This window comes from Loa loa (assembly GCF_000183805.2).
Source record: "Loa loa unplaced genomic scaffold supercont3.125, whole genome shotgun sequence".
Lineage (NCBI taxonomy): Eukaryota > Metazoa > Nematoda > Chromadorea > Rhabditida > Onchocercidae > Loa > Loa loa.
Window position 1 is genome coordinate 119,553 of NW_018108305.1, and position 14,546 is coordinate 134,098.

The window sequence follows — 14,546 nt, forward strand, 5'->3', positions numbered from 1 at the left end:
CTTGTCTTATACAGTCCTATTCAATATTGTCTTATCTACCTAATCCTATGTTATCATTTTCTAATCGTAATTTATCATATCTTGCCATATGCTCCATTTTATTCCATCGATCTTCTATTCCATTAAGTCTTGTTTCATTTGTTTATTTCGTAGATAATATAATTTATGAATATTACAATGTAGTGTTGAGCTAAGCCAATGAATAAATGTTCATATTGCAATCTTTAACCGACATTAGTAAGAGTTTTTATAAATTATGTGACTTTATAAATTGTGTGACTTTAACTTTCCAAAGAAAACATTTCAAATTCCGGTTTTTACTATTTTATTGTTATGCTTGCCTTTTTTTTTATTAATTGGTTTTGTTGAGCGAGATAATGATGACAAACAAATGATATCTGCATCATGCTAATTATCAAGTTTTTACTTCCAACAGATTAATGATGTGTTTATTTCAAAATGAGTTATTTCAGGCTAAAGCGTATTGGGCATCGGTATCTTGTAATGTGCATGGTATGCTTGGAGGCTTTGCCCATCTTCATGTACCCGACATTCATGCTTCGAAACAATTCATTAATTTGTTGAAAGCTAAAGTTCATTTTGACGTTTATTTATTATTGAGATATTTTGTCAGCACATGCATGACCCCATTAACACATTCAGCAATCCTTTATTAAAAAATGGTACAGGTGAAGGTAGTATATCTTGTTTTCCTTTTAGTATATTTTGATTCATGTTAGGAAATACCCGAAAGCATACTCTATACCGGAAGTAAAGCAAAATCTTTTGTCTCATTTGTTGGAAGTAAATTAATTTTGTAAATGCCACTTTATTTAGGGAATGCTAACAAATTTTGAACGAGCTGTTGATTGTGGATGTGGCATAGGACGTGTTACTAAACATCTCTTATTACCATTGTTTGAATCGGTGGATATGGTAGATGTCACTGAAAGTTTCATTCAAGGTAAACTGATTTTGATTTCTGCTTATACTTTTGTGACTCTATTATTCAATAAACTCTCATGTACTATTTTGTTATAAGATTTTTCCGTAATTTTTCTTTAAAATGTTTATCAGCTGTTAATGAATGATTGCAGCATCAAAGTACTTTCTAGTGAGCGATAAGATAATAGTACTTTTTTACTGACTGGTATAGAGTATCTGTTCCTGATTGATAACAACAACAACATTACTCTGAGTGGTAACGACTGTTAAGCAACAATGACTTTTGAGTAGTAGTAATATTAGTTCATAGTCTATATTGTAGCGACTATGAAACGATTGTACAAAACTGGGTAATTTTTGAGCGTTGAATTATCCTACAGATGTCGAGGTTACCTTTAGAGATTGTTCCAGAATCTGCCAACTATATTGGCAAAGAAAACAGTCGGATTGGTAATAAATTCGTATGCAGTTTGCAACAATTCGAGCCATTATCTTGTCATTATGATCTTATATGGATACAGTGGGTTACTGGTCATTTAACTAATAGCGATTTTTTTAAATTCCTCCAACGATGTAAGGTAAGCTTTGATTGCTGACTAGCTAGAGGTCAAAAGTGAACCCAGAATTGATACAAAATTATGATAAGCCAAAATCCATGGAATCTCGAGTAGTTTCATTTAGTTGTTTTGACGCTTTGTCGTAACATTTCGGACAGAAACATAACGCGTTTCATTTTGTCCTTATACATTGTTGTTGGCGGATCCGCGCAAAAAAATTGTTTGCTATATCGTCTATGATTACTTCTAAATTTGTTTGAATGAATGTATGTTACGAAGCTGATTACTTTTAATAGGGCCATTAGATCGCAGCATATATTCATCCAAACAGTATTTCTAATTCGCCAAATCACACATCGATAGGATGTTCATTCATAGGGATGGAGTTGGACTTGAATAAAACATTTACATCAACGAATAGATAAAAGAAAAGCTGTGAGCTTCAGTTTGTTCATCTTTGAATGGAAAAGGTTTTGGTAGCTAATTTTCTTTGACATTGGATACAGAAATAAAGTTTGTATTGTCATAAACTAGACGTGAAGCATTTTGCAGGAAGGCTTGAAAGAGAATGGCTGTATCATTCTAAAGGAAAACGTTTCATCCTCGGAAGATCGGTATGATTTCGATGAAGAAGATAACAGTTGGACACGTCCTAAGGATGCGTTATTGGAACTTTTTCGAAATGTTGGTCTTACATTAATGGTCGAGAAGAAGCAGCAGAATTTTCCGAAAGGAATGCTTCCTGTATATATGTTTGCATTACGATAATGTAAACATAAACATGGAAATTGTATATGCTTGCATTATGGGTTTAAATATATCTCATTCCTTTTTGATTACTTTTTTTTTCTCTCCTGTTATGAATTTCCAAAATAAAAAAGTGTTCAATGTATTGTGTTGCTCTCATTGATAATTTGAACGTTTACTCTAATAAGTGATATATTTTTTCATTAATCGATACAAAAATATTTTAAGCAAAGATGGAAAGTTTCTGGATGTACTTTTTGTTTTGTTGTTGTTGTTTTTTTTTTTCTCAATCCTGTTAATTGTGATATGGGAATTGCAAATGATTTGAGTTTGCATTTGGAATATTTTCCCTTATATCAGATAAATGTCGCATCGATAACAGCCATCGGATAAATGAAATGGAAAAATTTGATCACTTGTTTTACTAACTCTTTTTTTTTGAGGATGTAAATACACATATCCCAATATTTTGTTTACGAATAAATATGCTAAAATTTTATTTTCAAGAAGACAATTTCTAGTTTTGACATGTCATTCAATCAGTTATAGAGAAATCTCTTCGATTGTTTCCTGAACATTAACAATTTCAAAAATGCAAAGAAAAAGCTTGGATTTGTATTTTGGCAACCAGCATTATTTTATCGATCAGTAAAATAAGAATACTACAGTGGTGCATTGAATTATATATGTGTATTATATAGCAATGATATCAGCTTTGAAGAAGAAATTTGGTGGAGTGGATGATGGTGATCGTCATGGAAGTAATGAACTTGAACGTATGCCACATGGTATTGCTGCTCTTGATCAGGAATTACAGAGGAAGTATGCGAAAGGAGTACAGTATAACAGTAAGTATATTGTTGATAAATGATGCAAAGAAATGACCGTATATGGTCGTTTTTTTAAAGATACTCGTTATTACAGAACTGTAGTTAAATTAACGATGATTTCTTGGTAATTATTTGAAACGTCCAAATCAATTTCTGAAAATGAATGTTAAAGTACAGATCAAAGTAATACTTCTTTTGTGGATGTTCGTTTCATATTTCCTTTGTTTGCATCATATCAGTTTGTTTGATATAAGCGGTTATTATTGCAGTGAAAATCGTAATACGTGGCGACCGAAATGTTGGAAAAACTTGTCTCTGGCGAAGACTGCAAGGTCTTCCATTTCTGGATGATTATTTACCGACTAATGAAATACAGGCAAGAGGGTTTTTCACACCATACGTAGATGTGATCCTAATACTGTACTCTCAGAAAGAATTAATGAAATGCACTTTTTTATTTTCTTTTGCGATTCAAAAGAGAATTACAGTGTGTCATGAATTATGATTGCAACAAAAAGTTGGATTAACTGTTCACTGATGTTCACTGGATTTATAACATATGATAGTTTTGTTTAGGTGGCATCCATACAATGGAATTATCGTGTGACAGATGACGTTGTCAAAGTAGATGTATGGGATGTAGTTGATCAAAGCACAAAAAAGCGTGTAAAGCCAGATGGCTTAAAATTGAGGAATATGGAGTCGGAAGTATTATCTTGTTCATTGATTTATCCATATCATCATTTTTATCGCTAAAATATTCTTCATGTTTATTATATTTTTCAGTTCATAGAAGTTGCTTGTGATGCACAGTTCGTTGATGTTTACAAGGGCGCGAATGGAGTAATACTCATGTTTGATATTACTAAAAACTGGTACCAATTTTCATATAAGAATCATGTTATGACAAGTGCAAGTCTTCCAATAGCGTAATTCTACCTCAGACATGGCTCGCATGAACTTCTCTAAATGGATGTCATATTTTCAATGTTCTTCCATCCTGTTTTTCCTTTCCTTAATGTGTTGGTAAGGAACAATAAATAGTGTACTTATTTGTAATTCAGGACATGGGAATATGTTGTCAAGGAATTGGACAATGTCCCGAGCAATATCCCAGTGCTAATCGTGGGGAACAGGCGAGACATGGGGCATCATCGTCAAGTCTCCGAAGATCTTTGTCGAGCATTTGTGGATACCTATAAACGGTAAGTTTAAACCATTAGTAAACTTTTTATCCTTTCTAATCCTGATAAGATTTCATGCGTCTCTTTTGTTTGCTTTTTACTTTCTTAGAAGATATGGGTTCGATGAATTCTTTTAAATAACTTTTTATATGTGAAAAATGAAAATGTACTATTCCTATACTGATCGTAACAATGGTGGTGTTCAAAGTCTGCTACTTAAGGAGAGAACATGCATATACGTATGTGTGCTGTGTGCTCGAGGGTTTGGGAGAGACGGAGTGTTTGTGAGATGATGAGAAGATGAACAAAAAATGAAATTTTGAGTTTATTATATATATATATATATATATATATTTAATTTATTTACATTTATATCAAAATAGCGCTTTTATGATTTACAAAATATTGAGATTATAATATCGATAATAGTCCAGATTGAAGGATTGTATTGTTGACATCTACGAAAGAAATTTTATCATCAGTGATACGGTATTTGCTATCACTAAAGTAGATGATACTGATTAATTTCGACGGAACAGATAGAGCTAAGTAAGAGGAAGAAATGAAATGTGACATTGTCAAACCTCAGAGTAGTGTTTTTCCCCTTTTTTTCAAATCCCGAATCATTTCTCTGAGCTGAAAATTTCTTGAAGTGTTCAAAAAAAACGAAATCATGAATTTATAATAAGTTATTCTGAAAATGTTTATGCTTATTGTTGATCTTTGGTCATTGTACATAATCTTTGGTATAAAAGAAGTCAACAAAAGTTGTATGACAGTTCGTTTTCATGTTTTCAAGTTATTTATGATGGCTGCTGCTATGCACTTACTGCTGACTAAATGTGAAGTAAACTTTCGAAACAATCAATAGCCATTACTCGCTGCTCTTCCGTTTCATCATCTTTTTGACCACACTGTAGCTTTTCATTCGCTGTATTTCACTTGACTGATGATTCAATCATTCAAAATGTGCTGCTGCTGATAAGCTTTTTTTTTTGATATATATTTTGCTCTTGTTTCTTCCAATTACTGAAATATTGTTGAAAACAAATTTTTCGAAAACTGGTATTTTTGGAAAATACATCGATTTGTCACAGCATTATTTGCCTAATGAGCTCAACAGTGTTACAATATTTCACCCTTTCCAACAACTTAGCCAGTTTCACTGTTCTCGAGAAACTTTCCTGGACAACATTTGTTCGTCACTTTACTGCATTTCTATTTTACGTATTCGTGCTAATTCAATGGCCTAGAGATAAGCTTTGTATGACCAATATAATAGCTGCGCGAACGGGATTAACCAGTGTTTCATTCATGCTATTCTTTTGGTGTGCTATATTTTATCACTATCTGGTATCAGCAGGACGAGTGGAAATTGATTGGATAAATGGACGATTTCAGGCAAGTGGCTGGTTAGTCCGATGCTCTCGGCATACCCATCGAATATTACTAGTATTATCGTTGGCAGTATCCGCATCAGCGGTAATTCATACATGCACTTTGCATGTACTCTTTGATTTTGAGAGACGTACATCGGAATTTCATAATCCTTCCTCATTTACATGGTCTTTTGGTATTTTAAAGGTTGATTTCTTCTTCGTTCTTTTATTTGCCATTTATAGTGGCGTACGATTAAGTTTGGAGCCAACTGGACTTTTGAAGAGGTCAAGGAACACCGGTATAGCTATGGCAAGCTCTGCTGTTTCATCCGTTTCAAATTCCGATAACAGTAATGAAACTGTCACACTTAACTGTTCTGCAGCAACAATTACAGCAACTGAATCACCGTTACTTCAACTCTATAAATGTCCGGAATATATTGACGAATGCAAAATTTGCCTGCAATGTGTTGCGGATCGTCAACTTGGTTGTAGTCATATGCTTTGCTCCACCTGCCTGATGAAGATATTATTAGAGTGTCACAAAAGGAATCAAAATGATGTCCCATGTCCATTCTGTCGACAGCAATTACGTTATGTTCGAGAGGTTCAGTTTAGCTTACCCGATCGGTTTATCCCAATCTGTCAATATATCGTTTTCTCCTGATTCATACATTTTTTTTTTTTTCTTTTCATTTTTCATTTTTGCATCATATTGTTATCTAAGCCATATCCATGACAAAATTCATTCATTGTTTGCGGCAATTAATCAATTTCAAAACATTTTTTTCTCTCAGGATACTTTCAGCAATTACGTTATGTTCGAGAGGTTCAGTTTAGCTTACCCGATCTTTTTTACCCGAAATTCTTTTTTTTCTTTGTTGCGGGTAACTTTGATTTAACATTATCATATCTTATATTCACATTTAATGAGCACTCAGAAGTAAAATTGTCGTAAGTTCATGGATGTTTCCGAAATGTCATTGGAAATATTTGAAAATTTTAAGTTTATGAGTGCCTGAGAAAGCAAAAGAGTGGGTGGAATTTGAAATTCGTTTGGAATTTGTTAGTATTTGAAGAACAAAAAATTTACATGAATACTTGCAAATTGCATACTATCGATGTAGCTGATGACATTTTCAATGTGGACATTTGCGAAATTTTAACAAACATTTGATCTTATCATATTCATATAGCTCTGTTTAAATGAATAATGTACCATTTTATCTCATGTATCAGCTATTCTAATATTTGTTTCATATCCAATATCTAACTGTTACCTAATTATAACTTTACATGGTTCACTTTTCTTTTCTTTTCTTTTTTTTGTACATTTGCTTATCACCTTTCAAAGTATGTATTGTATATATTTCTTGGTAATTATATTTCTATTTCTTTGTGATGTTAGCTAATTATGTAACTATTGATTTTTTCCAATAAATCATTGTTTGTTTGCCTTTCTTTTTTTTTCTTATCGAAATTAATGGAAAATGGACTTTAAATGAGTTTTTATTCTCTTTTCTCTTGAAAATATTTGAAATTAGCAATTATTGTTTAATATTGGAATCTTTTTTCGGGACAGAATGTCACATGTAAGATGTATTTTTTGGATAGCGAAATGAATGAAATTATTCTAGATGAGAAACACATAGTAGTAAAGTTCATAATATACAACTGAAAACATTGATAGGTTCTTTTTCTCTTCCTGTCTTTCTCTTTTTGGATGACATTACTTCGAAAATATGTTAAATCAAAGTGTCTTCACTTTTTTTTCTTTCCTCTTTTGTTATTTAACCTAAAATTATCAAGAAAAAAAAATTGCTAAAATATTCCTAGTATACAACAGTAAACATATTGTGCTGAATAATGGCGAAATTCTGACGAGTTTCAAAAAAAAAAAAATTGTATATTGCAAACAAATATCATTATTTATAAACTAATAAACAATAAACCAACAATCTGTTTAGATGAATGAATGGAGAAAGCTTACAATCATTCTTTTCATATTTAAATTACTTCATTTCCATGATATATTTTTATCGTCTTCGTAAAAGACGATCAATATTAATAATGGTGCTTTTATTTACATTTACCGCTTATCAATTAGCGAATACTTTTGGATATCATACTTAAATAGCAAGTAAGTATTGCGATATAATGATATCGCTGGTAGCATTATTGAATATTAACAATATGCTAAATGTTTGCTATTAAATAAAGGAGCTTATGGCTTATAAAAGGATTACTGATAGTAAATAAATTTTATAGTTAATTATTCAATACCCTGATTAAGGGATGATCATTTTAATATAGCATATTCATTGATAATAAATCTTACACTTCCATTATCTTGGGATAAATGAAATATTTTTGGTATATGTATGTAAGTAGTGCTGCTAAAAAAGTTTGGTTAGTCTTTTTAACTTATAGGAAAGAATGTTCAAATGGAAGTGAAGCTTCGGAGATCCGTTTTACACAATGTTCAATGCGCAATACTTTCGGATTACGCTTCCTTTATTTATTCTTTAATATACCTTTTTTGTATCTGCAGGTAATCTGTTCAATACTTCCATTTTCACACCGACGATTATTCTTTTTGACGTAATATTAGTATTTGTAATAGATAAGAAGATTGCAGGGTTTTATATACTTTTACTAAATTTACTTCTCTTTTAAATTAATTTAAATTAAATCGACTAATATTGTATCTTAGTTTCGGCCAAACCATTTAATTTAACTGAATTGAACTATTGAATTTAATTAATAACTTACTAATTAGTTTTTTTTAATGGAACTAAGCATTTATCCATCTAAATAAGGAAAATGGAAGCAATAGAGCGAAATGCTAATAGGTTTTGCTCAAAATAACTGCAAAATATTCACTACTTTTTTTTTTATCACAGCGAGAAACGCTTATTGGTCAATTAAAGACTAATCGACGGGATATCGAGTTAAGTTTCGATGAACTGGATATGTATGAGGAAACACAGGATGCCAACTATGACAAGTAATCTTTCTTTTATATTCCCAATTTTATTTGTCCTTTGTAATTTTTATACTCATAACCTGTTTTCCATACTCATAATCATTCATAGCAGATTTATGGAAAGTATAGCAACACGTCGACGTCTTGCCGCTGAAAAAGTTGCTCCCATACCAGTATCTGATGGAGCAAAGAGCGGATTAGCATTTGGTGAAGGACGACCAATACCATTTGGTCCGAATTGTCATTCTCCGGCTTGCCTACCATCTAATGTCACTACGCCTTCACCAAACGTTGCATCTCCCTCCTCCATCAGAAGTCATTCAGGTACGTCAATTTGGTTTCCTTTGAAGAAGTTACCCGAGGTTTTCCACTACATATTTCCTCGCCATTTTAAAAATTCAACAAATTTTTTTTTTAGCAAATTCAATAAATCATTCGGATGCTTCGGTCACCTTACCACCCTTACAAGCAGATAACAGTGAGTGGATAATAAACAAAAGCGCATCTATAAACGACACCTTATCGAATCACATGGGTAATAGCGATGAGTAAGTTCGTTTATTTCATTCAGAATTGTAATGAGTATTCAATTGATTATTTGTTTGTTGAGAGAAGTGAATAATATGGTGACTACGTACGAAGAAGATGTACCATCTGAGGACGAATCGGAAATTGGGAAAATGAGCATAGCACGAAAACGAACGATGACATTGAACAGTTCTGGCTTACAGTCACCCGACAAACTGAGACATGAACCACAGACACCGATGGGTATCTTTTGATACAATAATTGTGTATGCTTACTTACTTATTTATGCATTTAGTTTTCTGCATTTTTCGTTCTAACGAATATTTTTTAGCATACAAATTACCGATTGGTAATTCAGCAGATAGCATAGCTGAAAGCGTTCAAAAGGAAGTCTCCGACAATAAAATGTATCCGGAATCTTCGAATGATGATTTAGATGCTTGGCTTAACGATGCCGATGATATGAAGGATAATACAGGTCTTTTTTTTCTAACGTTTCTTCTTTTTGTGATGCAAAAAAAGACACAAGTATGACTAACGTTGCTGTTATTCATTTAAAATCGAAGGTGGAGCATTCATGGATTGTTAGCTGTGAAATTCCTTTTTTCAGAAATAATATATAGAGAGCCAGATGAATCAGGCCCAAATCCTTTGGTTGCTTCTATACCTGCTGATTCAGAAAGTGAAGACGAGATTGGGCGTCATCCTATTATCTCTACCAGAACTGATGAGCCCTGTACGGGAAAAGATGATACAAATGAATCGGTGAGAATTAATTTTTCTCAAGTATAATTCGAAAAACTGCACTTTTCGATTTAGGTCGCTCATAGCACCTCTTTAACAGTTTCCTCGCCTCCTGGGATTAATTATCGGAGTCATCCTTCATCGCTGAGATTAAGCACTTTGTAACTCATATCTTCTTGATCCTTATTTTATTGCAGAAAGCAAGAATTGTTAATAGGACTATCGATATGAAGCCAAAATCAAAAACGAAATCCTCTTCAACGAAAAAGCCGTCAAGCAGAAAGAGCGATAAAGTTACCTCTAACAAAGGTAAATTCGACAAAGGAAGTGTTCGTAAAGGTACCGAAATGTTGAGTGCCAGAGATTTTTTGGATGGAGAGCCTAATGTGGATCCGAACAGTTATGATCCATTATAATCCTCATATAAATAATAGTGGATCGAAAAATATTGAACCTCACTTCTTGCTAACGATCTTTCATCACTATTGTAATAATTTAATTTTTGCAAATTTCCAGTCCTCTCGCCGTTGATATCAATTGCTGTAATTAATAACAAACTATCCGTAAAACATATAACGGGTTGTAAATCACGTGAAAGATCCACGGAAGTATCAATCCAAAGTATTAATTCGGATCGCTAAGCTTAGTCATTCAGTAGCATCTATTAATAGTGTCTTATCAGCTTATTTGAAGCTTCCAAGAATGTACCCTATTGCATCCTTTGACATTATCCAATTGAGATTGCTCTCCCTTCCGTGTTGAAATGTGCATTTTTGTTGTTTTGTGAGACTTACCCCCGACCTTTTACAACTTTCTGTTCATAAGCAAAATGTCCTGCCTATGTGATCTTTTATTTGGTTACTGCATTTATCTCAACCAATTATACATGGTTTATGAATAATGTTTCTCAATCAGAAGTAAAATTTCAAAATTTTTGAAAATGTTAATATTAATAAAGAGGAAGATAAGTCACAATATTTGCACACTATTTGCACAATATCTTGCTTAACGTTTAATTTTGCTAACTGTTCCATACCAGCTCTGAATCTTATCTCCTATGTCTTCTTCAGAAGCATGCAGAATGTTCTGCCTTGCATTTTCGGATATTCTGGAAGGGAAGGTACAAATGACTTCACAGTAAGACAAATTATCGGCCGCTCTGGAAGGGAAGGTACAGATGTTTTCACGGTGAGAAAATTATCGGCCGCAAGGCCGACTTTTGTCTTTCCAACGCGTTCTGGCTTGAAGTGAGTGAGTAGTTTGGAAGTGTTATTTGAGCTTCTGTCGAGATTTAGTCAATTTGATCGCTCTGTTGGGATTCATATTTACCTCACTGTAGTAGTCAAGTATTTGTCTGTCACCATTATAGCATGCGCAAAGTTATCGAGGCATAGTTAGACGGTAAAATTATACATTATCTGGAATCTACCGTTGTACGCGTTTGATACGAAAAATGACGGATGTTTGGAAGTCAAATGCAAGAAGATTTTGCGAGATATGTAAAGTAAGTAATTCAAGTTTATTGTAATTCTTACAACAGTAACGAGTGATTAAAAATGATTTAGGAGTGATTTGTTAGCAGTGATAAATAGTGTGATTAGAAGGAAGATGGATTCTACAATGGCAGTTTCTTCGTTCTTCTTTTTGTTTTATTTCACATTTTTTTTCTAATTTTTTGCAGTTGGATGATAATTCCTTGTGTTACAATAGGAAACTAAAATTCATTCTACGAATGGAAGAATAAACTTGGGAGGCTTTCAATTCCATTGTATTGTACTGCTGAAGAAATCAAGGTGAATGAACCTCTGTGTTATTTGCAGGTATGGTTTGCGGACAATCGAGTCAGTATAGAGCATCATGAAGGAGGACAAAAGCATAAAGCTGCTATACAGGCTAAATTACGAGAGCTTGGTAAACAAAACAAACAAAAGGAAAAAGAGGTTATAATACCTAGCAATTTGCTTATGTTGAATGATTGCTTCGTCTCTTTGTTTAACAAATAGCGGTATATTTTCTAAACAAATAAGAATAAAAAGACGTTCTAGGGAAATATTTCAAAAATGAAATGGCAGAAAAAACGATGTTGTTGGAAAACAGTCAGATTTAGTACTCTGTACTTACACTTTATTTTGAATTATGTAAACTTGATGCAACAATTCAAATTTGCAGCAAAGTGATCTGCAAGTTACACTGGCGATGATGGAATCCGCAGCAAGCAAAAGTATGGGGATTGGTGACTCATGCCCTTCGGGTTCGTAAATACTTTTGTTTTATGCCGAAATTAGAAATTAAGTTGGTTTGTAAGCGATTGGAGCAAGATATGGCAATATATTTGATTATGGTCAGGGTAACTGGTGTAAAATGAAGTTTCAGCCGGAATAGTTGGCCCAATGCCGAAACCGAAAAAATATATGGATCCACGAGCACACAGTGCTTCGATCGCTGAGATGGCTCGCCAGATGGCGCAACATAGGAAGGAGGTTGATTTCTTTGTAGTTAATGCAGAGATTCGAGAATCTGTCCAAATTACGTTGTATAAGTTGGATTAGTTATATACAATACATTTTGATCATGTTACTACGGAAATCGCCGTTTTCAGCAGGAATTGAAACGAACAAAAGTAGAACACAAAGCAGAAAATGAGAAAAGTGATCCGGAAAGTGAAACAGTTTGGGTTGAAGCTAGGGCGGATAATGGTGCATTATATTATTTTCATATGTACAGCGGAGGTATGATTTATAGACTGACTTGTTATTAATTAATGTCTAGCCTGCTTGTTTGTCTTTTCATTTTTATTTACTGATTTGCATTTTATTTCCTTGTATTCTTCCCTTCACTTTCTCATATCTTGCTCACTTGATTTAATTCTTTTATAGTAACCGTTTGGGAACAACCCCAAAATTACTACACAGCGGAGCAGTATGCCATGAAACTAGCTATGATGGAGAATAAAACTGACGCAATGGCTAAAAACCAGGTTACTGAACCAAATAAATTGAAATCAGGTATGTTTGATGCATATTTTAAGGGAATTTGTTAAGTGTCGTTATCCCGTTTCCTTTGTTAATTAATTTTCGAAAACCTTTTGTTTTCTCTCTCTACTAGTCTCTTAACCTCTCCTGCTTCATCCAAAGAATGCTCATGAGATGGTTCAACAACAGCAATTCAAATAATAGCGCTAAGAATCAGTTTGCAGAACCACGTCGTCATTGGGGACAACAGGAAACTTCAGGGGTTTGTAAGATGTCAAAGATACCGCAAACCCCTTCACAGAATGAGACTAAGAAAGCAATTCCAGAAGAACAAAGTGCAGAAGTCCCGTCAAGTAAGTTACCTTCTGAACATTACTTCATCTCCTGTACACTATTATTTTATTCATTTAATTCAAGTTTAAGTTTGTATTTGTTTCTTTGATGCGATTCATTTCTTCAGACGTTCAACATCCAAGTTCTTGTCAATCAACTGCCATGAATGAGGTGCGAGGATGTTCATCTGAAAAACTGCAAATCACGAAATTCGATCCAGAAATGGATGCTGCAAATTTCGTTGTCAGTGAATATGACATTCCTTTACCTCCATCTTCTCAGGTAGCAATTTTTAGGAATATCTCTTGTTTTTTGCTGGTTCGCTCTGCTATTTTTGCATCGATTTCCCTTGTGTCCGTTTTTCGTTCTTTGTTTCTTAATTATCTTCGATGAAGCCGGTCATTTTTCAAAGCTTTATATCGGAGAAGTCGGCAGAAATTATCATGAAGATTTGCAGACTAAATTTATTTTGATGCTTATTTGAGCTGTTCTGTCAGCATACTTTCTGTTACAGGATTCAGAGCAAGAGAAAATAGCATTAAATTTGACGGTGAAAGAGGAGCCGTTAGAAGAAAACAACTGCGATAAACATATTCAAGGTGACTATTCGAATGCCGGAGAAGAAAGTATTGATGTTAAAAATGAAACGCAAGAAGGAATTACTGAAAAGATTGTAGAGCAAAAGGAGCCACCACGATTGGGTCCGTACGGTCCATGGGTACCGGTAGAGAAAGTTCCGGAGAAACCAAAAGTGTAAGTTCTCTTTGGTTTTTCGTGATTTAAGAAGTTACTGATAAAACAGACATATAGCAGGTATGGGGTAATGGCGTAACATACGTGGTAGTTTTATAAAGAATGTTTCGACATCAAAATTTAATTTGGTCAGAAAATATTATTGGTTATTGATTCAGAGTTGGTCATCATGAGAGCTTTCTGCATGTGGTGAAACACTCAAAGCGTCTTTTGTTTCAAGGAATAGTCAGTTGTGCTGTCTATCGATAAACTAATAAAGCTCATATCAGATGGCTTATTTGTTTTTCAGGGACTGGGAGTTACCTATTGAAGAACAAGGACGAAAACGAACCAGTGAATCTTTGTTACCACCAGAAGATATCATCACGTTTAGCGGTAAAAGTGCAATGATAAAACGAAAGAAGATAAATGGGCCTATCGAATTCAGAAAGAGGAAGACAACGATTAAAATTAGACAGCCTATTGATGATCAGTAGGCATATTCGCTGTGATGTGACAGCGACTAAAATTAGGCAGCCTATTGTTGATCAGTAGGCATATTCCCTGTGTATGTGACAGCGATCAAAATTAGACAGCCTATTGATGAT

General features: G+C 33.6%; 5 protein-coding genes across 5 annotated transcripts in view; all 5 read left to right on the forward strand.

The window, feature by feature from the left end:
• The window catches only part of LOAG_05539 (hypothetical protein), a 2,863-nt gene extending 404 nt beyond the window's left edge, over nucleotides 1-2,459 (forward strand). Inside the window, exons 2-5 of the mRNA XM_020446890.1 lie at nucleotides 474-593; nucleotides 838-964; nucleotides 1,357-1,523; nucleotides 2,055-2,459. Coding sequence (XP_020302819.1) covers nucleotides 474-593; nucleotides 838-964; nucleotides 1,357-1,523; nucleotides 2,055-2,270 — 630 coding nt within the window. The 3' untranslated portion in view covers nucleotides 2,271-2,459. The remainder of the gene's footprint in view (nucleotides 1-473; nucleotides 594-837; nucleotides 965-1,356; nucleotides 1,524-2,054) is intronic.
• A 418-nt stretch (nucleotides 2,460-2,877) lies between these two features.
• On the forward strand, nucleotides 2,878-4,788 carry LOAG_05540 (hypothetical protein; the record flags this gene model as incomplete). The annotated part of the gene is made up of 6 exons (XM_003141077.2): nucleotides 2,878-3,097; nucleotides 3,349-3,455; nucleotides 3,656-3,787; nucleotides 3,866-3,954; nucleotides 4,144-4,284; nucleotides 4,698-4,788. The coding sequence occupies exons 1-6, from the start codon at nucleotides 2,953-2,955 to the stop codon at nucleotides 4,786-4,788; spliced, it is 705 nt and encodes a 234-aa protein (XP_003141125.1). The 5' UTR covers nucleotides 2,878-2,952.
• A 741-nt stretch (nucleotides 4,789-5,529) lies between these two features.
• LOAG_17762 (hypothetical protein) lies at nucleotides 5,530-6,309 on the forward strand (the record flags this gene model as incomplete). Its single annotated transcript, XM_020450422.1, has 1 exon — nucleotides 5,530-6,309. The coding sequence occupies one exon, from the start codon at nucleotides 5,530-5,532 to the stop codon at nucleotides 6,307-6,309; it is 780 nt and encodes a 259-aa protein (XP_020305902.1).
• Nucleotides 6,310-7,735: 1,426 nt separating this feature from the next.
• Nucleotides 7,736-10,616, forward strand: LOAG_17763 (hypothetical protein). Its single transcript, XM_020450423.1, has 9 exons — nucleotides 7,736-7,782; nucleotides 8,073-8,193; nucleotides 8,546-8,649; nucleotides 8,741-8,952; nucleotides 9,047-9,176; nucleotides 9,239-9,399; nucleotides 9,489-9,635; nucleotides 9,768-9,922; nucleotides 10,099-10,616. Exons 2-9 carry the CDS (start codon nucleotides 8,128-8,130, stop codon nucleotides 10,315-10,317), a joined length of 1,194 nt encoding a protein of 397 aa, XP_020305903.1. The 5' UTR covers nucleotides 7,736-7,782; nucleotides 8,073-8,127; the 3' UTR covers nucleotides 10,318-10,616.
• Nucleotides 10,617-11,159: 543 nt separating this feature from the next.
• Nucleotides 11,160-14,546, forward strand: LOAG_05542 (U1 zinc finger family protein). Its single transcript, XM_003141079.2, has 10 exons — nucleotides 11,160-11,405; nucleotides 11,722-11,841; nucleotides 12,071-12,152; nucleotides 12,275-12,381; nucleotides 12,501-12,630; nucleotides 12,778-12,906; nucleotides 13,098-13,226; nucleotides 13,334-13,488; nucleotides 13,721-13,959; nucleotides 14,249-14,546. The coding sequence occupies exons 1-10, from the start codon at nucleotides 11,355-11,357 to the stop codon at nucleotides 14,433-14,435; spliced, it is 1,329 nt and encodes a 442-aa protein (XP_003141127.1). The 5' UTR covers nucleotides 11,160-11,354; the 3' UTR covers nucleotides 14,436-14,546.

Excerpts from the sequence above, each read along its gene's own strand:
- LOAG_17763 (XM_020450423.1), top strand. The coding sequence starts at position 8,128 with ATGCGCAATACTTTCGGATTACGCTTCCTTTATTTATTCTTTAATATA. Across the intron at positions 8,650-8,740 it reads CAGGATGCCAACTATGACAA|ATTTATGGAAAGTATAGCAA; the intron begins GTAATCTTTCTT and ends CATTCATAGCAG. Across the intron at positions 9,400-9,488 it reads TGAACCACAGACACCGATGG|CATACAAATTACCGATTGGT; the intron begins GTATCTTTTGAT and ends AATATTTTTTAG.
- LOAG_05542 (XM_003141079.2), top strand. The coding sequence starts at position 11,355 with ATGACGGATGTTTGGAAGTCAAATGCAAGAAGATTTTGCGAGATATGT. Across the intron at positions 11,406-11,721 it reads GATTTTGCGAGATATGTAAA|GTATGGTTTGCGGACAATCG; the intron begins GTAAGTAATTCA and ends TGTTATTTGCAG. Across the intron at positions 11,842-12,070 it reads ACAAACAAAAGGAAAAAGAG|CAAAGTGATCTGCAAGTTAC; the intron begins GTTATAATACCT and ends TCAAATTTGCAG.